Raw genomic sequence first — 24,871 nt, 5'->3', positions numbered from 1 at the left:
GTGCCCAGTGTAGGAACAAGACAAGCTTCCAGAAGAGGGAAGCCCCTTTATATAAATGCAGTCTGCTTCCGGAGGAGGAGGGTGAGGTTCTCTGTATGTCCCCTCCCTACCCTCAAGGCTAGTACATTTGTTTTTTGCAGGCTAATAACCTTGGTGGGATGCAGGTGGCACTGTGGGTTAAACCGCAGAGCCTAGGGCTTGCCAATCAGAAGGTTGGCGGTTCGAATCCCTGCAATGGGGTGAGCTCCCATTGCTTGGTCCCTGCTCCTGCCAACCTAGCAGTTTGAAAGCACCTCAAAGTGCAAGTAGATAAATAGGTACCACTACAGTGGGAAGGTAAACGGTGTTTCCATGTGCTGCTCTGGTTCGCCAGAAGTGGCTTTGTCATGCTGGCCACATGACCCGGAAGCTGTACGCCGGCTCCTTCGGCCAATAATGCGAGATGAGCGCCGCAACCCCAGAGTTGGTCACGACTGGACCTAATGGTCAGGGGTCCCTTTACGTACAAAGCTTGTCTAAGAAGCAAAGAGGCCCAGGGACCTCTTAGGTTGAATGAACCAGCTGCGTCTTTATGTGTTCATTCTTGCCCCACTGTTTTCCATCTTGCATCTTGCTCTTTAAAAAAAAAAATCGATATAATGCCACTTGGGGTGCGATTGGACTGTTTTCCAATTCTTTAATATTTTCTGGGAGAATGTAAGGAAGCCAATCTACCATTCACAGCTACTCTTCATAAAAACAACCTTGCAGGTTACTTAATCGATGTAACCCATGTGGGCAAGCTGTTGGCCTGGAGAAAAGAGGAAGAGAAAAAGAACCAAGCCTCCTCAGCTTCACACAATTATTTATTTATTTTTAATTGCCAGAGGTAAACAGGCAAGCCGAAGTAATCGACAGTTGCCTGTAGCGCACTGAGGCTCTTAGCCAGTGGTCAGCAAACTTTTTCAGCAGGGGGCCGGTCCACTGTCCCACAGACCTTGTGGGGGGCCAGACTATATATTGAAAAAATGAAAAAAATGAATTCCTATGCCCCACAAATAACCCAGAGATGCATTTTAAATAAAAGCACACGTTCTACTCATTTAAAAACACCAGGCAGGCCCCACAAATAACCCAGAGATGCATTTTAAATAAAAGGACACATTCTACTCATGTAAAAACACACTGATTCCCGGACCTTCCGCGGGCCGGATTTAGAAGGCAATTGGGCCGGATCCAACCCCCAGGCCTTAGTTTGCCTACCCATGCTCTTAGCAATGGGTTGGATTTTATGCTGGTTTATGTGTAGTTTTGTCAGCTGACCTGATGGTGGTGCTATTTCATATAGAATCGGTGATGCTTTATTTCCCCCAGTGGTGGCATTGGGCTGGGTAGGGTATGTGGTATCGCATATCGAATCATAAGAGTTGGAAGGGACTCTGAGGATCATTTAGTCTAATTCCCTGGAATGCAGCAATACGCAGCTGCCCCTTACAGGGGATTGAACCTGCAACCTTGGCATTGTGAGCATTGTGCTTTATCCAACTGAGCTATCCAGCTTCAAGGTAGCTGTCTTCTTGAGTTTGGGTCCAAGCTCCTTAGGGCTTTCAGCACCACATCCTCAGACCTGGCCCATTAGCAAATTGGCAACAGCAATCCTCTGCAGATGAGGGACATGTTTCTGGTCGCTTGCTGCTGTGAGCAGTCCGGCCACCGCTTCTTGCACTAACTGCAACTTCTAGAGCAGATACCAAGGCAGCCCCACATAAAGCATGTCACAAAAATTAAACAACTCCTCTCCACCCTTCCCCCTGCAGTTTTCTCCAGGCCACGGACCCTGCTGAGCACCCGGGAGAAGCTGGCTCAGCTCCGCAACAGGAGGAAGAGGCCCCGGGACGACAAGTTCGGCGATCTCGTGCGGGACATCCGAGCGCACTTCCGAGAGAGGGAGAAGCTGTTCCAGGGCTTGTGGGAGGAGGAGAAAGCCCAGCGGGAGAAGGACCGGAGGCTGTGGACAGCCGAGATGGACTGGATCCGGCAGATGTGGGCCAAGAGCCAGAAGGAGCGAGAGGCGGTGGGAGACGGCAGGGAGGCAGATGGGCCTCGGCATGTCAAGGAGGAGAGCTGGAGCAGGGACCTCTGCAAGGACCCTGAGGGAGGACCTCGGAAAGACACCAGCGTTCAAGAGCCCCTCCTCTTAAAGGTTGCCTGCGCTGTAGTAGCCTGTCGGACCTCTGCTCCTTTTTCGGAGAACCCAGGAGTCCACATCCCCAGTCCCCACCCTAAGTCAATTTTTTCCAGTTCTTTAGGAACTTTCTTAGGGCCTATCCGATCTTATTGCTATTATTTATTTGAGGGATATCCTGCCATTCCTCCCGAAGGAGCCCCGAGCAACAGGCACAGCAGCAATAAAACCTTTTAAAATAAAATCTGAAAACGGCTTTTGGAAAAAACCTGAAAGCATTCTAAAAGCCTCTTAACCAGTGATCTCAGGGTTATGATAAGTCAGCAGTGGTTGTGCCCATTGTGTTGGTAGGGCGGAAGGCAGGGAGTCCATCAGTAGGTGGCGCCAGAGACAATGGCAGGCCAACTAATTCTGCTTTTGCCCTGTCTTACTGCTGAGTTCTACAAGGGCCAACACTGAGACTAAGGAGGAGGACGAGGAGGCCATCCTCTGGACCGGTTGTTGTCAGTAAGAAGTCAGGCAGTTGGGGATTGGCAGAGGGTAGAGTGAGGTTGGTGGGGCAGTGCCCCGCTGGCCTTAATGGGGCAGCCTCTATTGTGATTGGCAGGTCCATGAATGGTTGTAGCCTTAAAACCCTTGATCGTTTAAACAAAATGTAAGTAGAGGCTATGAACAAAAAAAGAAAGCAGAGACCCATGTAATCATTGTGGCGGTAGATTATTTCTTTCTCTTGATGTGTTCTTCTTGAAGTGACCTTGTCAATGTGGTTGAGTCTCTGTCTCTGGTGTGCAGAGGCAAGTGGGTCTGTCAAAATGCAGCAAGCAAATAATGACCAGACTACAGCCCACAATAGGAAGTGCGAGTGAGAGAGAGAGCATGCTTACATTCACCCACCTATGGCAGGAACAGACTGTAGATCCTTAGCTAGGTCAACAAAAAGTTGAGCGTTCAGGTTAACACCCCTGGACTTATGTCTGCCTCTAAGCAGCACACATTGCAACTCCCTCCTGCCTCATCCAATAGAGAGGCTGCTCTGGGATGCAATCGGCTGAAAGCCTTTGGCCGACCCAGTGATGGCGCAAGTCTCAGGGCCCTTGCAAAATGCCTCAATACCAGGCTGTTTATCCATCTGTCTTCTGTGTTCGGTTTTCCGTGTGCTCAGTCGTCTTCCTGGTTTCTGTGGACTGTTTTTTATAAAAAGAAGCGCACCCAAAATCCACATTTTAAAAACATGCATTTTGTACGCATTTTTTAAAAAACACACATTTCTCTGTGCATCCCTTTCCAGAAATATGCCTCTCTCTCTCTCTCTCTCTCTCTCTCTCTCTCTCTCTCTCTCTCTCTCTCTCTCTCTCTCTCTCTCTCTCTGCACATTTTCTGAACCAAAACCACATCACAGATTTAATCCTAATTGATAGCTGTGTTTCCATCCAAATAAATGGCTGTTATACACACAGCACATTTAAAGCGTACACACCCAATAATCCTGTAGCTGAAGGATGCTGGGAATTGTAGCACATTGAGGGATACTCTACAGCTTCCAGGATTCTTGCGGAGTGTGTGTGTGTGCGTGCTTTAAATGTACGTTGTATACCTAGCCTAAGTTCAGGTTTATCAAGTTAGGCTTGAAGTGTAGACTGAACAGATTCATCCTCCTGTCCCTATACCTGGCCCAGTGTTGTCTGCTCTGTCTGGCAGCACCCTGGGGGCCAGTGGTCTTTCCCCATCACTGGCTCTCAACCAGGGGTTCAACCTGGGCCTTCCTGCTTTCAAAGCATGTGGTTGGGTGTTCCTCTCCTGCCAGGTTCCAGCATCATTACACTGATTCAGACCCTTGGCTGATCTAGCTCTACTCTGACTAGGAGTGGTTTCAGGTAGGGCTCTTTTCTGACCGGAGATCCCGGGGATCGAACCAGGGGGCTCCTGCATGCAAAGCAGATGCTCTGCCACTGAGCTATGACCTCCTCTTCTCTTGATCAAAGAGTTCCAGCACTGCTGCCCTTTGCTCACTCGACCTAAAAATAAGCTCCCTTGATCTGGTTTAGTTCCAAATTAGCTTGCACACAATTGTGCTGTTGGTTGATTAATCGTTTAAGCTTTAGCTGATTGGATCCATTAATCAATAGCTTGGGTGTGTATAGATTTGCACATGGCAGTACTTTGGGTTGGGGTGGATCAATACTTCCTGCGAAGTGCAGCTGGCACATGCCCTCCAACATTTCTCCAACGAAAATAGGGACATCCCATTCCATAATGATATAATTTTACCATTTATACCCACACATGTTACTGGGGACCCCCAGCCACTCTGGACCATAGCTGCCAAGTTCTCCCTTTTTTTAAGGGAAATTCCCTTATGCTGAATAGGCTTCCTCGTGAGAAAAGGGAAAACTTGGCAGCTATGAGATGGACAGCTTCTGACATATATAAAAACATCATTGAACATTAACGAAACTTACCTATACAGGGTTGCCTTCAGGCGGCTCGGGGATCGGATAGCTCCATACCCTCCAACATTTCTCCAATGGAAATAGGGACATCCTAAAGAAAAGTGGGACATTCTGGGATGAAATCAGAAACCGGGGTGGCTTCTCCAAATCAGGGATGTCCCTGGAAAATAGGGGCACTTGGAGGGTCTGTGGCCATATCTTGGAAGCGACATTGCTTTGTATGTGAGGAAGAATGTGGGGAATACATCTTCTATTTGCTTTTTTAAGAAGTGCTTATGCAGCCTTACAGACACAGTTAAATCAATTTCTAAAAGACATGCAGAAGCACCCAATTACAGTACAAAACTAAATATGGCAGCAGTTTTAAAAGCCCAGCACCCTTTTGGTGAAACATTCAAGTTCTTAAGGTCTGTTTGAAAAGAAGAACGATGGGAGTACACAAACCTGGGTGTCCCTTTAATTTTTTGTTTTCTCTCCCCACCCCCTTACTTTTTAGACCTGGCTGGAATCCCATGGCCGTAGTTTCGGGCATTTCATAGGCGGAGAATGGCTGAAGCCGGACGGAAGGGAGACCAGCACCACCAAGAATCCTACCACAGGTAGAGGCAGATGAGATGAGCTCCACAGCTTAGGGGTTGCCACAGAGAATGCCCTCTCCTGCCCTCTCCCCAAGCATCTGTGGACCAACCAAAAGAGCTTCCTCCACTGATTTTTACACCCATGAGGGTCTCTGTAGGGAAAGAAGCAGTCTGTGTGGAGCCTGAGTTGTTTAGGGCTTTAAACACTAATGTGAGCATTTTGAATTTGACTCGGAAACAAAGTGGCAGCCAAGGCAGCTGTTTTAAAACAGGGGTTGCATGAGATCTCGATGGAACTCCAGCCAGTAACCTGTCCACTGCATTTCGGACAAATGGCTTTTCCTGAGTCATCTTCAAGAGCAGCTGCATGTAGAGTGCATTGCAATAATACCACAATATCCAAAAGGTCTCTTGCAGATCATCCAGTGGATGCCAAACTGCCTTCTGTCCATTCCTGTTTCAGATGCTGTCAAATAGTCAATTGTCAAACAGATTAATATTCCTGTTTGTTTTTTTAAGAGACAGAATCTGACGCTGCTTTTTTATTATTATTACATAGAATTCCAAAAAGCCGCAGGGGTGTCTGATGGGGCTGTCTGTTATTCTTTGCGAGAATTTTAAAGCTCAGTTCCTGTGATGTTCAAAGATGAAAACGTTATCTGTGCAAACAGTGGCTTGGAGCTAGATGTTGCCCTCCGTCCATACAAGCCTTTTGATCTAGCAGTGGGAATCTTCCTGGTGGAAAGAGGCGGGGAAGCTCCCCGTTCAATCCCCAGCACCACCTCCTACCCTGTTCCAGAGGGTCCCTCACCCCACCCTGACAACCCTCTGGAGCAAGTTTTTGGATGGCAGAAAGTGTTGCAAGGGGGGAAGGGGAATGGGCAAAGGAACCTATACCCCTGTCTTCCGAAGGTAGTAAATGGTTAGATCCAAGTCGTTTTCTAAGTATATTTGGATATCTTGATTCTGAGACCTGCATTGGTATGGATTGGGCAGGGAAGGTTAGGATGGGTGGGGAACACATTGCAGAGCTATTAACCAAGGTAAGCTGAGGTTGAAAGGCTGTTTCTGAGTATTGATATTACCCAGGTGTAGTCTTTTTCCAGGACCCTTCTTCTTTCCAAATTGGAATGGCTGTTACTTCTTTGTCCAAAATAGTGAGGACTAGAACCCTCTTCTCTCTCTCTCTCTCTCTCTCCCTCTCCCTCTCCCTCTCCCTCCCCCCTTCTTCTTTGTCTTCATCGTCATCTTCAACTTCCAGATTCTTCTTAGCTTAAAACAGGGAGGAGCTGTGTCCCTCCAGAAGTTGGTGGGCTCCAGCTCCCATCAGCCCCTGCCAGCCTGGTCAAAGATACTGGGAATTGCATTCCAACAACATCTGGAGGGGCTGCAGATTCCCCACCCCTGAAAAGCCTTCTGCATCCTTCCTTCCACATTGTGCTGACGCCTTTGCAGAGTTTACGATTTGCTATAAAACCAGCCCTGGGAGCGGTGAGAGAGACCTCTTCTCCTTTCTTCCACACCCCACAGGGGAGCCACTGGCCACCACCCTTCAGGGAAGCACAGAAGACGTGGACGCAGCTGTTGATGCTGCCACCAAAGCATTCGAAAGTTGGAGCCAACTCCCTGGCCATGTCCGGGCCCGGCACCTGTACAAGTAAGTGGCCAGCCTTTTCTGACTCGTGAAAACTTTTCCTAGGCTTCTTTTGTTTGTTGCCGTTTCCCTCCTATAAAAACTGCGCAAGGCACCCTTTCAAAGTTTGGATAGCAATAACTTTTACTCACAGTGCCCTTTGCACTTGTAAGATTCAATATACACCTACAAGGCAGGCAGATACTACTTACGTTACTAATGTGTTATATAGGTTTATCAGCAAGACTAGCATTCTTACAGACACGGACTAATTCTGAGGCAGGCAGTGGCAGAAGAGAGCAGGCCTACTGCTCAGCTGCTCTTAAAAACACAAAAAGACTGTTATTAACAGGTATAGCGGTGTCAATTTACACAACTATACACAAGGCATTGGACCTCACAAGATCCTTTCTTGGAATTTTGCAGCCCTTGTGAGTATCAGCCCTTTACTTAGCATGTTGGATGCTCATTTCTCACATAAACAGGCGACCTGCTTCCTCTCTTAAGGTGTCACAGCTTCCCCCTGTTTACTGCGAAACATACAAAGGCCCTTTGGGTATTCTCTGAGGCCCACTTACACTTGACTGGTAGCCATCTCTTTTCCCCCCTCTCCCCAGCGTGGCCAGGACCGTCCAGAAACACCAGCGGCTCCTCGGTCTCCTCGAGAGCCTAGACAGCGGGAAGCTGATCCGGGAAGCCCGAGATGCAGACCTGCCTTTGGTCGTCCGCCATTTTTACCATCACGCTGGCTGGGCCCAGCTGATGAAGGTGGAGATGAAGGGCTGGAAGCCTCTTGGTGAGTTGGAGGGGCTGGATAGGGGCAGAGAGGGGCCTCCACCTCCCTCCTCCTTGCCCCACCTTTCCCCGCTGAACATTGCAGGGCCTCAGCTTACTGCCCTCTGCCTGGTTTGTTTTTTTAACACTGCGGTTTCTAATTGTGCCCAGAGGTCCAATACAAACCCAACCTTCCCTCCAATAGGTGTTGTGGCAGCTCTCATTCCCAGGAGTTTCCCGCTGCTGACTCTGACTTGGAAGGTGTGTCCTGCGCTGGCCATGGGTATGTGAAATGGAGGGAGGGCAGTGGGAACATCTGTTGGCCCCGAGAAAAGTGACAAAAGTGGACTAGAGCTGGTGGGACTCGGGTTCAAATCTCTGCTCAGCTCGCCGGCTGACTTGGAAGAAGGCTCCACAGTTCTGTCAGTTTTCTTGAGCTCTAGCGATAAGTGGGGATGTGGAGGGTGGGAGAATCTCTTGCCCTCCCCACCTTTTCCCCACCATTTCATACTTTTGCAAACCTTTAGCAGGCGCCCTCCCAAGTCAACTTTGCATAAAAATTGTTTATATTGCATTGCCATGCTGGCTTATTTTTCCACTATTAAAAAAACCCCAGAGACGTGGAAACTGGAGCTGTAAGATATCGGGGCACAGTGTATCCGGTTGGGATAACTCCTGGATTCACCTCTGCTCCTGGAACATAGGTACCAACTCCTAGGGGCCGAGGTCCCTTCGTCTCCCCTCCCCAATAAAATATTTGAGAGGGCCAGCCCCCCCCACAAAGTTGTTGAGCGTTGCCATTCAAGCGGTGTGTGTGCACCGTGTCTGGTGATCGATTATGCAGGGCTTACTGTGGCCTCCCAATATTTTATTCAAGTTGGCACCCCAGCGAGGCACAAGTGGCCTCTGTACGGTAGCCTGGAGTGCTCTTCACCAGTTTTGACTGGTAGCCTTCCTGCGCTACCATATGGATGTGAATCTCCTAGTTCCAGTTGAAGGGGAAACAGTGTGCCTTCTTGCATCCCTAGCAAGCGAGGTTGTAAGCAGAAAACGGGGGACCAGAATGTGTGATGCTAGTCTTTGCTCTCTTTCCTTGGTTGCCAGAACAGCACCAGGGCGGAGTGGAGACTACAAAGCTGGAGATTTCCTTTGCTTTCCACTTCACATCTTCTTTTTCTTTCTCTCTCTCTCTCTTCCCCTCAACCTGCCCCTCGTTTCTTGCCACATAGGAAACACCGTAGTCCTGAAACCAGCCAGCTCTACCCGGCTGACGGCTCTGCTCCTGGCTGAGGTTTGCGCCCAGGCTGGGTTACCTCCGGGGGTCCTCAACGTCATCACAGGCGACCAGGGGCTGGGAGAGGCTTTGGCCGCCCACCCAGGCATTGACAAAGTGGCCTTTGCTGGCTCTGCCGAGGTGAGTGCTTCACTCCCCCCAGGGAAGTGGCTTAGAATAGCCATGGTTTGGGGCCTCACAATCCCAGTATCCATTACCTTCAGAACGCTGCCATGCTGCAACCTTCTTTCCCGGCGCTTATGCATGAGTGCAGTTAGGATACTCCTTTGCAGCTGATGGATTTGCAGAAATTTTCCTTTTCCATTTCCTACGTTTTTGATGCGGTAGCGGCTTGCCGGTTGGGGATGCGCTGTTCACGTGACTTCTTTCCTGCTGGGTTGCTTCTGCACATCAAGTGGAGGAGGGGCGGTGAGGTTGGCGCGGGGCAAACTCCTTGGCAGAGCCAACCTGGTGCTCCTGCCGGCAGGTATGCACCGCGCTAACCTCTCCTCTCCCCTTCTCCGCCACAGTGACTCTGCTGGAGGGAGGCCGGGTGAGCAGCACAGCCCCGCCATGCTGCCCGTTACTGATTAAACGTTGATAGAGAGTTATATTGCGGGGCTTGCTATTTCCAGCGCCGAATTCTAAATTCTTTGGCCTCGAAAAAGTGATGCTCCGAAAGACGGCCCATGAATATTTTAAAACAAATGTGCTGCCTTAAATACACGCAAAGCAGTGTTCTCATGCGCACGGACCCTTTGCCATCGCTCCAGGTGGGCCGCAGCCTGCGCCGGGCCACTGCTGGGACTGGCAAGAAGCTGTCTCTGCAGCTCGGCGGGAAGTCGCCCTTCATCGTCTTTGACTCGGCTGACCTGGACAGCGCCGTTGACGGGCTGGTAGATGCCGTCTGGCAGAACTGGGGGCAGGTAGGTTGAACCAGGGATAGGCAGACTGGGGTCTAGAACGGGCATTTTAAAATTATTATTATTTATTGAATTTACATATTGCTGGGGCCTCTCCCTTTCTATCACCTAGTAGCCTGCGGGTTGGGGATGCGGGTGGCACTGTGGGTTAAACCACAGAGCCTAGGACTTGCCAATCAGAAGGTCGGCGGTTCGAATCCCCGCGACGGGGTGAGCTCCCGTTGCTCCGTCCCAGCTCCTGCCAACCTAGCAGTTTGAAAGCACGTCAAAGTGCAAGTAGATAAATCGGTACCGCTGCAGCGGGAAGGTAAACGGCATTTCCGTGTGCTGCTCTGTTTCTCCAGAAGCGGCTTTGTCATGCTGGCCACATGACCTGGAAGCTGTACGCCGGCTCCCTTGGCCAATAAAGCAAGATGAGCGCCGCAACCCCAAAGTCAGTCACGACTGGACCTAATGGTCAGGGGTCCCTTTACCTTTACCATAGCCTGCAGGCTGGGGCAGCCCCTACATTTTGCCAGGCCCGTGGTAGGCATTTTGGCTCTTGCTGAGGAGTGGGAGCTGAATGCAGCCCTCCCAAGCCTCTCTGTCTCGCCCTCAGGATTCTTTCCAGGCCACACTCCCTCCTTCAGGCAACATTCACCCTACTTCACCCCCCACCACCACCCATTGAGCATTTTTGCCTGGCTGGAATGAAGTCCTTGAACTCTGCTTCTTCCTTGCTTGGACGGAGGATAGAGAGGGATGTGTGTGGATCTGTGTGGAAAGAACTGTACACTACAAAGGTTGCTCCACTCCCTTTTTGGGCCTGTGGCCCTGGGAAGGTTGCCCAGAAAGGAATGCGGCCTTTGGGTTTAAAGAGCTTCCTCACCCCTGATGTAGTAGGAACTCTGACCAGTTTTTCAGTCACGTGGAAAAGAAAATGTTTCTCCAAAGCTGGGCAGGTGTTGCCACATAGTGTACTACAGGTTATTAATTTGGTTTAAATCAATTCCCTCAAGATGTTGGCATTTTCCTCCCCTCCTCAGCCCCAGAGTGCCGGGTCTCAGCTGCTCCTGCAGGAATCCATTGCCAAAGACTTCGTTCAACGCCTGAAGCGCCGAATGGGGCAGCTCCGCGTGGGGGACTCTCTGGATAAGGCCGTGGACTTGGGAGCCTTGGTCAGCGAGAAGCAGCGGCACGCCATTGAGGGCCTGGTGGAGGAAGCTCGAGCAGAAGGTGCTGAGGTGAGAGGCTTGGGCCTCTTGGAGTTTCTGGAGAAGGGGGTGCTCTTTAAGGCCACACACACACACCATATGTTTAAAATGTTGCCTTGCTACTTCAAACACATGTCTCAGAGAATCGGAGAATTGTAGAGCTGGAAGGGACCCCGGCTGTCATCTAGTCCAACCCTCCTGAAACGCAGAAATCTTTCACCCAACGTGGGGCTCAAACCTGTGTTCCTGAGATTAAGGGTCTCATGCTTTACCACCTGAACTATCTTGACATGGTTTCCCCCAAAGAACCGTTGCAGGGGAGGGGGTGTAGTTTCTTAAGGGTGCTGAGAGTTGTTAGCTGTCTCCCCTCACAGAGCTACGACTCCCAGAATTCCCTGTGAAGAGGGGCTGGTTGTTTAAACCACTCTGGGAATTGTAGCTCTTGCTCAGGCGGGTGACAAAGTCTTCATTATTCCATTTTACAGTAGCATTTCCGCTTCTGTTTGGTTTTATGCCGATTTTATTGTTCTGTATGATTTCTTTTATGTACACTGCTTAGCAAATAATTAGTAGAAGCTTTACATTTTAAAATGTGCAATTTCATAATGCTTTTGGCATGGCCTATTCCTGGATTTTTATTTTTAAAAATCACCTGGTTTGTAAAATATGTTGCCTCCTAATTGTTTTGCCTTTTTAAACTGTGTTATGCTCTTGGGCATCGATGTGATGTGATGTATAGAAATAAATCATTTCCCTCCCCTTTTAGGTTTTCCAGGCATGGGCGTCCCTCCCGCCAAGTGGGCTGTTCTACCCTCCGACCTTAATTACCGGCGTATATCCTACCTCCCGTTGCGTCAGGGAAGAGGTAGGAAGATGTGACTGCCAAGACTTTAGTCCCATACTTTTCTGGTTGGTGTCAGTTCCTCCACTCCCCCCCCCCAAAAAAAGATTAAGCAGGGGACATATTAGTTGCCCATAATTGTCCACTTGTTGAGCCTGTCTAGGAAATACAACTAACCAATAAGAGAAAGGAGAAGGGAGCCCTCTTTTGGCAGAAATCAGTATTACCACATAAAATACTGTTTACCAAAGAAATGGTATACAGTGGTACCTCCGGTTAATTCCGGAGGGCCGTTATTAAGCCAGAACTGTTCATAACCTGAGGCGCGGTTTCGCTAATGGCGCCTCCTGGTGCTGCCGCGCCGCCGGCAAACAACTTCCGCTCGCATCCCGGGGCAAAGTTCGCAACAAGGGGCATCAATTTCCGGGTTAGTGGAGTTCGTAAACCGCAGCATTTGCAAGGAGGACGGTACGTAACATGAGGTTCCATTGTAGTACCTTTACTCCAGATGTCCTTTTTATTTTTATTATTTTATGATAATTTGTGCTCATGATGGAATCGAGGTGGTTATACGCAGCCCCACTTCAATACTGTAAGCGTCTGCAAATTTTGGGGGGGCAGACATGCTAATGCACGATTATTGTGTGTCAATGATATGTTTGCAGAATACACTTGCAGAAAGACACCAGTCTGGAGGGAGCCCAGGACCGGCTAAAACATTGCAACAAAGTGGGCAAATTTTCACCAAGACTCCTTTATCAGACTGGATATTAAGCAAAAAAGAAGCACATGGTTAGAGGTGGTAAAAATGTCACTCATGTACAGCCGGAAAAGCTCCAGGGGGATGTAAAAAGGGATCTGACTGAGCTCCTGAGACAGAGAAGCGACAGTTGCCCTCCCTTTTGGTTTCTCTCTCTACCTTCTAATCAAAAATGCAAAGGGGGAGAGGGACAGGAGGTAAAAAAAACCCCACCATGCTACTCCTTACGAAGGCTGAGGATTTAATTGCAGGTCATGAGTTAGTCACACAGCGGTGGTTCCCCCAACTTTCTCCCTCTCTTCCCCCGCTTGAAAACTTTTTGATGCACCACTTAATAGTTTTTCTGCCAGATGTAGCAATCGCAATGTGCTGTGCTGTATGCTGTGTAATCTTTAAGTCTTATTTTTACAAGTATGCCACAAACCTCCTGAATGAAGCTTGTGGACCACTGACCGCCACTGGGGAAACCCCTGGTATGGAGTGAATAGAAGCTAAAACTGGGTAGTGTTTCCTAATGGTTAGAGGGCATATGGATTTCCCTCCCCACCCCAGTAGGCAAAGCCCTAACATTGCAGTCCACCCCTGCATGGCGGCTCCCTTCAACTAGCAGTGCCTGTTCCCATATTCTGCGCTATAAAAACCACTTAGAGTTAGCCCAAAGCAAGGGGGAACTTCTTCTCCTTGAGGTTGACGTGGGTGGGTGTCTGCCCCGTTCTGCTGACTTTCTGCCAGATTGGGATCCTCATCTAGTCCAACCCCCTGCAATGCAGGAATCTTTTGCTCAATGTAGGGTTCGAAACTACAACCCGGAGATTAAGAGTCTCGTGCTCTACTGACATTGCTGCCTGAGATGTCCACTCCTCTCTTCCTGACAGCAGAGCAAAACCTTGCTAAGGAATTAAGAGACCCACGCAGAGCAATGGCGTAAAGAAGTCCTGCCTTGCAACCACGGAAGTCTTTTTAATTTTTGAGCTTTCCGCATACACTGCTCTTGTGCTTCCAGTCCGTTTTCTACCCTCCCAAACCAGGAGGACTGGAATCTTGCCTGGGTCATTCATTTTAGCAAAAGAGCTTTTGAGACAGGGTTTCTTCTTCTTCTTCTTGTGACATTCTAGGCAGGCATAGGCAAACTCGGTCCTCCAGAAGTTTTGGGACCACAACTCCCATCATCCCTGACCAACTGGTCCTGTTAGCTAGGGGTGATGGGAGTTGTAGTCCCAAAACATCTGGAGGGCGGAGTTTGCCTATGCCTGCGTTCTAGGATTGGACTATGCTGTATGTCAGATCCTAGAATCCTCTTCCTCCCTCCCTCCCTGCTCTTGTTCAAAATTTGTTTCGTGTGTTCCAGATCTTTGGCCCCGTTCTCGTATCGTTGACTTTCCGGACAGCCAAGGAGGCCTTGGCGTTGGGGAACAGCACCCCCTATGGGTTGGCTGCCAGTGTGTGGACGGAGACCCTTCCCCTGGCTCTGGAAGTCGCCCACAGGTAGCTTTTGTCACTCCAGTCTAGCTTTCCCACCTCACTAACACAGAAGTATGCAAATCCCCCGGGAGACTGTCCCTGATCTGGTCTATGCCTGCAGTAGAACAAGGCAACAAGGCAGTACAATCATCGAGTGGAATGTTTCGCTTCAGAATGCAAGTGGGGAGTAGCCTTTTTTGAATGGTCTTTATTTTTATTTTTGAAATCTTCCCTGCAAATTAGCTCCCCAGGAACCTTGGCTCTCCAGATGTTGTGGAACTCCCATGATCCCTAGCTAACAGGGCCCAGTGGTCAGGGATCATGGGAGTTGCAGTTCCAAAACATCTGGAGAGCCAAGGTTGCCAATGCCTGCTCTAGCCTATCCTGTGCCTAGTTTGGCCTTGCAAGATAAATGCCCTTCTCCCCTGTGTTGTGAAGTGGTCCGTTCTGCCGCCTCCGCCCTCATTCTGCTGCGTATACAAGGCCAGGCTTCGCACAGCCCATGCGGAGCAATGTGAGGGGTTTTCCAAAATGCCTCAACATGAGTTCCCTCAGGAGATTTAAGGAGCCCTGTGTACAGGGCCGGCCTTCTCTGACCCTCTTCCCATTCCGCCTCCCCAGTTTGCAGGTGGGGACTGTCTGGATCAATGGCCACAACATGCTAGATGCTGCATCTGCCTTCGGGGGATACAAGGAAAGCGGTTATGGCCGAGACGGAGGCAAAGAGGTTAGCTGGGAAAGCTGGCTTAATGCTAGCGCAGAGGGATCACTGACTGGTTCGTTGGGAGGCGGTGTGTGTGTGGATACAAAATAAAACAATTTGACTTTTCAATTTTATTATCTTCTTTGCTCAGGGCCTTTTTGAGTATGTGAGACCAAACTGGGAGGCCCGCCCACACCTCGGCACTGTGGACCTGGACTTCAAGACCTTTGCTACCTCACAAGGGGCTGGGATCCCCTCAGTTGCTGCAGGCAGTAGAGTCCCGCGTTCCTCAGTGTCTGACCTGGAAGGAAACATTCCAAAGTAAGGGTGTATTGGGCCAGACCCAAACCTCGCATTCAAAGCATGTGACTCCGCCCCACCCTCCTGAAATAACCCTGGGAACTGTAGTTTGTCATGGGTCCTTGGAATTGCAGCACTATGAGAGGGTAACTACAGTTGCCAGGATTCTTTGGGGCTTTAAATGTGCTTTAAATGTATGGTGTGGATCTGCCACTTAGAATGTGCCTGCTTTCACTGTGCCCCCACTCCAACCCCCCAACCCCCCACCCCAGTATTATGCTTTAAATGTAGGAACTTGGGGGGGGGGAATCTGCTTTGGTAACGTTATGTAGCCCAACCAGGGTGGATAAAAATCAATGATTTTTTTTTATAAAAAAACACCCAAAACCCCATTTTTTATTTAAATCGGATTTTTTAAATTTAAATTTGATTTTAAAAATAAAATGCTTTTGAAGGAAAAATCTTTCTAAAGATAGTTTTCTATTTAAGTTTCATTGTAGTCCAAAGGCTATTCACCAGGAAATAAGGATTTGTTTTAAGTTTTTCATGTGTGCTAAAACTCAGTCTAATTTTTTTTTAATTGTTTAAGAACATCAGTTAAAAACATGGATAAATATGCTAGAATGTTATTGTTTTAGTTAAATAAATTGTTTAAATTGTTATTAAGGAAATGATTGTTTTTCTCCTTCCAAAAAAGTACAGAAGAAAAGTTTTCCAAATATAAACAGTTAACTTATTAAACCTCACAATAATTTCATAAGGACCTGTCTATGTATTTCTAATACAGTAGTGTAACCAAATCAGTAGTTTTTGATATAACTGTAAAAACTAATCTGAAAAATTGTCATTTCAAAAATGAAACCTTCATCTGGTTGTAAATATTAAGATTATACCAGCAAGAATCGGTCTTTCTGAAAAAAATAATGATTTAAATCAAGTCTTACTGACTAGTGATTTAAATCATGATTTAAATCAATTTGATTTAAATCAAATCCACCCTGAGCCCAACCTCAAGAGTTCTTTCCCCTAATCCTTCGCAAGGCCTCTCCACCTTCTTTTGTGCTCAGCACAACCACTAGAATGGGTGGCTTCCTGAAGAGATGAACTGAGGAGAAGGGGGGTGTCTTTATTCCCCCCCATGGAAGACTTCACATCTAGCTATTTACTGTGAGAACAGGGTCAGACAGGCCTTTTCTTGCGATCTTAATTTGCAGACTAAAAGTCTGGGAATTGGGCGGTTTGTGTAGTAGGGGCTGAGCAAGAAATCTGTGCTGTTTTGGACTTTGTGACAAAAGGCGACATTCGGGAAGTGTGGCGTTTTCTCTGAAACAAGCAGCCAAGTGAGCTAGCGGCACAAAATGCTGGGCCTTTACCCCTTTCCCTTCTCCTCTGTGATGGCAGTGTGGACCGAACCTACAAGCTGTACTACGGGGGTGCGCAGAAGAGGCCAGACTCCATGAGTTCCCGAGCCGTCCTTGACCACGCTGGCAAGATAGCAGCCTACGTGGCAGACGGGGGCGTCAAAGACATCCGTAATGCTGTGGAAGCCGCTCACAAGGCTGCTCCGGGGTGAGTCTGAGCAGGGGAAGGAGGTGGGAGGCAGAGGATTTTTTGGAGGAGAGCCACAGCCTCAATGGGAGTCAGGTAAGCAGGGGTACCTTCAGGGTAGGGCTTGAGGGTTTGGCCCCACTCAGCAGAAAGGGCCCCCCAAATGCAGACATTTTACCATTCAAAGAGGACTGTCCACATTAAGTCCATAAAGGCCCCATTCACATTATTATTATTATTATTATTATTATTATTATTATTATTATTACTATTACTATTTTATTATTAAAATTTATATACCGCCCTATACCCGGAGGTCTCAGGGCGGTTCACAGAACAAAATCAAAATATAAAACGACAAAATACATAAAAACAGCAACCCAATAATAGCCCCCCCTTTTCTTAAGGGTATAGGGCAGGCATCCCCAAACTTCGGCCCTCCAGATGTTTTGGACTACAATTCCCATCATCCCTGACCACTGGTCCTGTTAGCTAGGGATCATGGGAGTTGTAGGCCAAAACATCTGGAGGGCCACAGTTTGGGGATGCCTGGTATAGGATGTCAACCATGATACCACTTTAAATAGCCATGGCTTTCCCCTAAGAATTCTAGGAACTGTAGTGAAGGGTGCTGAATGTTCTTCGGAGACCCCCTATTCACTTTGCAGAGCTGCAATTCCCAGAGTGGTTTAACAATCAACCCCTTTTCCCAGAGAACTCTGGGAATTGTAGTTCTGTGAGGGGAATGGGGTCTCCGAAGAGCTCCCAGCACCCTTAACAAACTACAGTACACTTCCCATAATTATTTGGGGGAAACCACAGCTATTTCAAGTGGTGTCATTACACTTTAAATGTGTGTGGTGTGGATATGGCTTATGTCCAGAGTCCAAAAGTATTTCACTTCAGCTGCACTGCAGGTAAGACTATTTAGTCCTAAATAAATAACTTAGTGTAACAGAAAATACAAAAAGCTCTGCTGTGGAACTGTAAAGCAGGGGTTGCATTTGTTTCTCAGAAAAGGTTTTGAGTTTGAGTGGTGGGACGAGGTCTCCAGGGTTCATGAGGCCCCAGATATACCTTTATAGTTTTGCCTCCGTTGTAATACAGTTCAATATATTTTACATGCATTTGGAATTATTGATAAATGTACAGTATGTCACTTTTTAAAACAAGAAAACCACATCTTGATTACCGTAATTATCTGATAACGAAGCAGATCCTAGAAGAGTAACAAGTCTTTAAAATGTCTTAATTGATATGAGAAGTTTGATTTGCTATGAAGTGCTCTGTTTGCAAGAACAGCAATTTTGCATTGTGCTTCCTGCCAAGGGAGGCCAGGGGGCAGAACTCTCCGGAATTGTGATTAGGCTCTTCCTTGTGAACAATTTGGGCACATGCACACACACAAAAAGAGGAAGGCAAATCATTCGTGGCATTGCTGCTCCTTTGTTTGGCCAGGTGTTTCATTTCTTGAGCCAGAGACAATTTTTTCTTTGCCGTGATCTTGACAAGCCAACAGAGGCAACGGTCTTTGCCATATTCCTGGGAAAAGATTGCCATCCTACCCCTCGAGTCAATTGGACTGGCCTCCTCCCCACCTCCAGGCTGACAATGGGTTTTCAGAAGTGCTTCCCGCCCCACCTGCCCCCTAACTTAACATACATAGGCCAATGGCAGCTGCCTTTCAACTGAGCCATGTTTTCACCTGTCCCACAACCTCAGGTGTGTGTCAGGCTCCGCCCTGTTCCCCTTCCAGGCATTCCGAGGCACGTCTGCAGGGTGCTGACAGACGTGCAAGTTGAGAGCCTGTTTCCTGATCATGTGTGTTTGCCACAAGGTCCCTTTTGAAAGGTACTTCCAGGCTTCTTTAAATTGGCCTTGCATATAGGACCTTTTGCATGCAAAGCAGGGGCTCTACCATTGAGGCAAGGCCTCTGAAGGCACCACCTTGCACCACCTTGAACAGTGCCTGGGCAGGAGACTGCCTGGGAATTTGCAGGTCCATTGCTCCATAGCACAAGAAAGGCAAGATACAAGCAGGGATGACGTGTCCTGTTTTGCCGCTTGAGGCAAAACTAGAAGTGCCGCCCTGCCCTGTGACACTTGGTCTGTTGCTTCTGCCGCTAGCACTGGCGCAGATTTCTCTTGATGCCGCATGATTTCGGCGACATCTTGCCAGAAATCAGCGCTGATGTCAGCGACCGAGGCATCAGGGTGCCCATGGAGGTGCTGTCAATACCTGAGGCAATGGCTTTATCCCACCTAATGTCAGGGCCGGCCCTGGATACAAGTGTAGGAAAAACCAAAGTAAAATCCATTTCCAAAACATCTCCTTCCTCCAGAACATTCTTCTACTTAATGTGGACGTGCAAAGCCCTAAACGCCCAAATAGCCAAAGGAATGCCTTTCCTTTCTTGGACAGGACGGGAAACCTGTAGGCCTCTGGAAGTTGGTGGGTGAAAACTCTGTCCCAGCCAGCGTGACTAATGCCCAGGGATGCTGGGAGCTTCATTGATGGACGGTTATTCGTTTGGTACACCGCCCTTCCTCCCAAAGGAGCCCAGGGCAACAGATGACAAATGATAAAACAGTAAATAATTATGTGTAAGAGAATGCAATACAGCTGCAGGCAAAAAAAAAACGATCTCGGTTGAGAAGCCTTGTGGAGAGGTGAAGGCAGGAATCCAATATCATTCTTCTCTATTTACTGGCATGGGTTGGGGTGAGATACGTCTGGGATTCTCTATACTCGTAAAGGAACTTGGCTGGCTTCCGGTGCTACGCAGAGTGCCTTGGGCAGGGGGTGGCCTCTTTCAGCTGCTCTGCCTCAGACCAACTAGGCCTGAGAGCCGGCACCGAGGTAGACAGACCAGCAGTGTGACCTGGTTCAAGGCAGCTTCCTGAGTGTGTAATGTGTTACGTGACGGGAATTGCAGACCCCAGGCCTTTGTCTTTTTTCCCCCCAGAGGGCTTTTTTCTCAAAGATGCTGAGCCCAGGGGACTTTGCTCAGGTGAGAATCTCAAAGTCCGGCAGTGCCAAAGTGGCGCCGGGCCAGGTGGTGATGTAAGCCGGCTGCGGATAAGGCACAAGGGGAAACCGGGGGAAAGGGAAAAGGAGGTTGCATTGTGCTTTGTTTCATGGTTAGCGTGATAGGGTATGTGTTTTCATTGGTTTTTGTTTGTCTGAAAACTGTCTAGAGGACTTTGGTCAATGGGGTGGTCTGGAAATGAAACAAAGTGGGAAGTGGGTGGAGAGACGGCAGGCAAATACACCTGCTCGCTTGCCAGAGCTGCTCCATTCTCAACCATGACATCTCATATCTCTCAGGAGGCTGGGGTAGCAGCCTGTGTTCTGTTCTGTTCTGTTGTTTAGGTTTTTTTAATAGCATCATCAGGTGCAATGCAAGTGGACAGGCCCCTGCCCTGAGGAGCTTACAGCCTAAAATTTGACACACACGGAGGAGACAAGGAGAAAGGGAGGGAAGGCCGGTGTAAACCAAGAAACGATATGCCACTGGCTTTGGTCTTTTTCGTAAGATAAGGATAAGGTTACACCCATAGTCATTGATAGTTCTGTTCCCTAGTAGTCGCGATATAGCCAACGGAACCTGCAGTCCAGCCTCAGACGCCGTATGCTTCTGAAAACCAGGTGCTTAAGACAAACGCTGTTAGAGAACGCTTGCCTCCCTGCCGTACCTATCAGGCTTCCCAAAAGCAGCTGGCTGTGGTCACACTGAGAATCCAGAATCAGAACTTGATGGACCAGGGCAAATTTCACGTCATGTCCCTAGTTCGGTGTGATGTGCTGAAGCCTCAGGCTCATCTGCTCCTTCCTCTCCTCTCGCACACGAGGTGGTGTTCAGCTACATTTTATTCAGAGCAGACCTATGGAAATTAATGGACCTAACTTGGTCATGTTCCTTTATTTCAAGTCGGTCTACCCTGAGAAAAAAACTCTGCTGAATATTGCCCATAATGATTAGCTCCCTTCTTTTCAAGCTTGAGGCCAACCATGGTTTGCCATTTCCCCATACCCAGCAAACAATGGTTTGCAGTTTTCCCGGCATAGAGCTTGATCCTAGCTTTGGTTTGCCATTTGCTGGATGAAATAGGAGACTGCAATTTTCCTCAGACCAGAAAAAGTGGAGGAATTTCCATGTGTTGAGGGGGCGGGGGAGAGGGTGGCAAGCTTACACCAGATTTCTTTCTCTAGCTCCAAACCATTGCTGCTATTATTATTATTATTATTATTATTATTATTATTATTATTATTATTATACTACTACTACTACTACCCCACCCATCTGGCTGGGTTGGCCCAGCCACTCTGGGAGGCTTGCAACACATATAAAAATAGAATAAAACAGTTGGATCTGAACAACCTCAAGAGTTGCTGTTTGAGATTTTGGTTACGTTCACTTTTGACCCTACTCAGCAAGGCCTTCAACTGAGGAAGAGTTAGAACGAGGTGAAGGAAGAAGATTTTGATTTACACCCACTCACTTTGGAAGCTCCAGCAGATCCTCACCAACGGACATAGACGTCCAGTTTTAGATGGCGAGCCAACATTTTTGTTGACAGATTCACAGCTGTGTGGCTCTTTTTCTTTTCCTCCCCAACGGGCCTTAGCCTTTGCATCAACTTCATCTGGTTGGAACTAAATCAGCGGCAATCTTGGAAGCCGCAGAGAAGATTGCTGTTGGAAACATTGCGAAAGAGCTCCAATATTTCCTATAGTTAAGCTTATAATAACCAACAGGTTCTTTTTATGTGGGCAGCGGCTGCATAATCCCTCCATCGATTCGAGCCTTTTCTCTCCTGTTGCTCCATATTGTCTGGTTTGTAGGCACAAAGCACACTGAAAGCCAAACTCATGCAGAGCCAGCCAGACAGAGCCGCGATCGCTGATCACCATGAATGCAGAGTGAAAAAGATGCCTGGCACAGTGCAGGGAGGCGGGCAGGCCTTAGGGTGTTTCTGCAATATATTTTGGTTGGTTGGTTGGTTGGATTAGTTGCTGTGTTGAACTCCGCGGGGCTCAAGCTGGCATGAACAAGAATGCAGAGTCTGTGTGTGACACACATCGGAGGCTGGAGGCTGGAGAGGGATCCCCTGCTGTTAAGGATCACGCAGGGCTTCCTGGGCCAAGTTATGCACACAAAAAACCCCTCAATCAATGGGCTCGCTCAGAATCCAAAGATTGTAACTGCAAGAAAAGTCACGCTGAGGCATTTGTATGCCTGCTACTGCATTCCATTGTGAGTCATAACAGCCTGTTAATCTTCATGATCGCTTGCCTGGTAGATGGTTATTCATCTGTCTCTGGGCCTGATTCTGGCATGGAAGCTTCCTTGGGCGCACCTGGTGGGTAACATTCTCCAAGGTACAGGAACAGAGGATCCTGGGAACTGTAGTTTGCTAAAGGTACCTGCATTGGCTCCCACTACGTTTCCAAGCACAATTCAAAGTGTTGGTGCTGATCTTTAAAGCCCTAAATGGCCTCAGTCCAGTATACCTGAAGGAGCGTCTCCACCCCCATCGTTCAGCCCAGACACTGAGATCAAGTGCCGAGGGCCTTCTGGCGGTTCCCTCATTGTGAGAAGTGAGGTTACAGGGAACCAGGCAGAGGGCCTCCTCGGTAGTGGCGCCCGCCCTGTGGAGCACCCTCCCATCAGATGTCAAGGAAATAAGCACAGAACCATCTCAGGACTATTTAATTGCTCATCTTCTAACATTGTGTATGCCTTCAATTGCCAACAGTGCCTTTCAGCTCTCTATATTAGACAAGCAGGCCAAACCCTACACCAAAGGATTAACGGACATAAATCTGACATCAAGAATCACAAGGCAGAGAAACCAGTAGGAGAACACTTCAATCTCCCAGGACATTCTATACAAGATCTCAAAGTAGCTGTCTTATTACAAAAGAAATAGACTGGAAAGAGAAGTTGCTGAATTGCAACTTATTACCAAATTTAACACCATGGAGAAACCTGGTCTGAATAGAGACATTGGATTCTTATCTCATTATACATGATAAAGCTATTTTTAGCCATCTCCCCCCTTGCTTTTTCCTGTAAGACCAATTGCAGCCGTTAACAGTCGTCAACAGGCTTACCACACCTATCAGCCAATCACCCATTCCCACCACCCTTCTGAGTGATACCCCTCCCCACCCTCTCACTATATATAAGGGACTGGTGACTTCCGTTTCAGTGTATCTGAAGAAGTGTGCATGCACACGAAAGCTCATACCAATGACAAACGTAGTTGGTCTCTAAGGTCGTACTGAAAGGAAATAAGCAACCACCTTACTTTTAAAAGACATCTGAAGGCAGCCCTGTTTAGGGACGTTTTTAATGTTTAATGCTGTATTGTGTTTTTAATATTCCATTGGGAGCCGCCCAGAGTAGCTGGGGAAACCCAGCCAGATGTGTGTGGTTTAAATAATGTATTATTTATGGGAGTAAAAAGCAATGACAAACCTAGACAACATCTTGAAAAGCAGATACATCACCTTGCTGACAAAGGTCTGTATAGTTAAAGCTATGGTTTTCCCAGTAGTGATGTATGGAAGTGAGAGCTGGACCATAAAGAAGGCTGATCGCCGAAGAATTGATGCTTTTGAATTATGGTGCTGGAGGAGACTCTTGAGAGTCCCATGGACTGCAAGAAGATCAAACCTATCCATTCTGAAGGAAATCAGCCCTGAGTGCCCACTGGAAGGACAGATCCTGAAGCGGAGGCTCCAATACTTTGGCCACCTCATGAGAAGACTCGACTCCCTGGAAAAGACCCCGATGTTGGGAAAGATTGAGGGCACGACAGAGGATGAGATGGTTGGACAGTGTTCTTGAAGCTACGAACATGAGTTTGACCAAACTGCGGGAGGCAGTGAAAGACAGGAGTGCCTGGCGTGCTCTGGTCCATGGGGTCACGAAGATTTGGACACGACTAAACAACAACAACAACAAATTCTTATTAATATTATCAATATTATCATTATAATTGTATTTTATTTATTAGGGTACTTGGAATGGTAGTTCTGTGAGGGGCAGACTAAAGTTCTCATGTTTCCTCCAAGGAAGCGAAGGAAGCCATGCGCTTTAAATGTATGTTGTGCACAGAACATTTCCTCCTGGCTCCATTCCCCACTCTGTTGTCCCCTCCGTAAGTCCCTTGAGGGCAGTTTTGGTTGATAGTGCTGAGAGTTGTTAGGAGACCCCCGTTCCCCTCACAGAGTGATGATTTCCACAGTGGCTTAACAGCCCGTCCTTCCCAAGAAACCTGTGGCTGTCTTATATCCAGTCCGCCTGACAAGCCCTTGACAACAGCCTGATAGGTTGCAGGGACAACGGGCATCTTCAGATGCAATGAAAAGGCTTGAGGCACAGGATCTAAGAGTGGAATTAGGAAACTTCTGAGGCTGGTAGTCAATGGGCCTGTGCAGGTTGGTGAGATGAAGGGAAAGGGGCGTGATAGAAGAGAGAATGAAGAAATAGAGGCAGGCCTGATTTTTGGTTTAAGGCCGCTTCCCATGGCCTGTGTTTCTTGAGATGAGGCAGCTTCCTTTGGCCTGTGTTTGCTGAGCATTGGTCCATCCGTGCCACACACAGCAAACGTATTTTGAATCCCCAAGGGGACTTCTCAAAATCAGAGTAGTTTTTATGGGGTGGGGGTTGCTGATTTTACAGGAAAGCGTTAAAACTTTCACCAGGCAATGTTGCAAGCAGATATTTGGATCCCTGCCCTTGATCGCAATATCATTTTCAGTGGGGGGGGGAGTTATCCAGTTCTCCTCCCTTTTAAGATACTATAGGAATGTACAAGGCCTGACTTCTGACAGATGGGGAAAGATGGCATTTGATGCAAAACGACAAGATGTAGAGGCAGCTGCTAAAGATACAGGCAGCTTCGCTTCCTGACAGCGATGACATTAAGCTCGGGGGTTTCCAATTCCACCTTTGCCAGATTTCCGCATCCATCTTTTCTGCTATGTCTTCTGTGGGAATGCTCTCTCCCCTCTGCCACCAGTTATTTCTGAGACTCTTCCAGTATCAGCTGTTGCTCATTTTCCTGCCTTGTTTCTGTTCCCTTGAATGGCATTTCATGTATTTAATTTTTTTCGGTTCCTGCAGTGCTTGTGTTTCCTCCTTTCCCCTCTTCTTTGAATTTTTTTCTTTTCGGCGGAGGTTCCTAGAAATCAGCCCACATCCTTGCCACTGCTCAGCTGTTTTAAGGACAGATCTGCAGCATAAATATAAAAAGCA

The 24,871-nt window shown here is 48.0% G+C and overlaps 1 protein-coding gene across 2 annotated transcripts in view; it reads left to right on the top strand.

The window, feature by feature from the left end:
* ALDH16A1 (aldehyde dehydrogenase 16 family member A1) overlaps positions 1-24,871 on the top strand; it is a 45,042-nt gene that overhangs the window by 3,633 nt on the left and 16,538 nt on the right. For both annotated transcript variants that reach the window (XM_088655959.1, XM_035134259.3), the window contains 13 exons: positions 1,797-2,182; positions 5,111-5,213; positions 6,723-6,849; positions 7,443-7,621; positions 7,805-7,882; positions 8,829-9,013; positions 9,646-9,798; positions 10,821-11,018; positions 11,755-11,853; positions 13,938-14,074; positions 14,672-14,777; positions 14,905-15,074; positions 16,455-16,622. In XM_088655959.1, the coding sequence (XP_088512085.1) occupies positions 1,797-2,182; positions 5,111-5,213; positions 6,723-6,849; positions 7,443-7,621; positions 7,805-7,882; positions 8,829-9,013; positions 9,646-9,798; positions 10,821-11,018; positions 11,755-11,853; positions 13,938-14,074; positions 14,672-14,777; positions 14,905-15,074; positions 16,455-16,622 (2,089 nt within the window). The remainder of the gene's footprint in view (positions 1-1,796; positions 2,183-5,110; positions 5,214-6,722; positions 6,850-7,442; positions 7,622-7,804; positions 7,883-8,828; positions 9,014-9,645; positions 9,799-10,820; positions 11,019-11,754; positions 11,854-13,937; positions 14,075-14,671; positions 14,778-14,904; positions 15,075-16,454; positions 16,623-24,871) is intronic.

This window comes from Zootoca vivipara, chromosome 12 (assembly GCF_965207765.1).
Source record: "Zootoca vivipara chromosome 12, rZooViv2.hap1.1, whole genome shotgun sequence".
Lineage (NCBI taxonomy): Eukaryota > Metazoa > Chordata > Lepidosauria > Squamata > Lacertidae > Zootoca > Zootoca vivipara.
The sequence above is the reverse complement of the archived record's forward strand: the minus strand, read 5'-3'. Positions and strand labels throughout refer to the sequence as shown.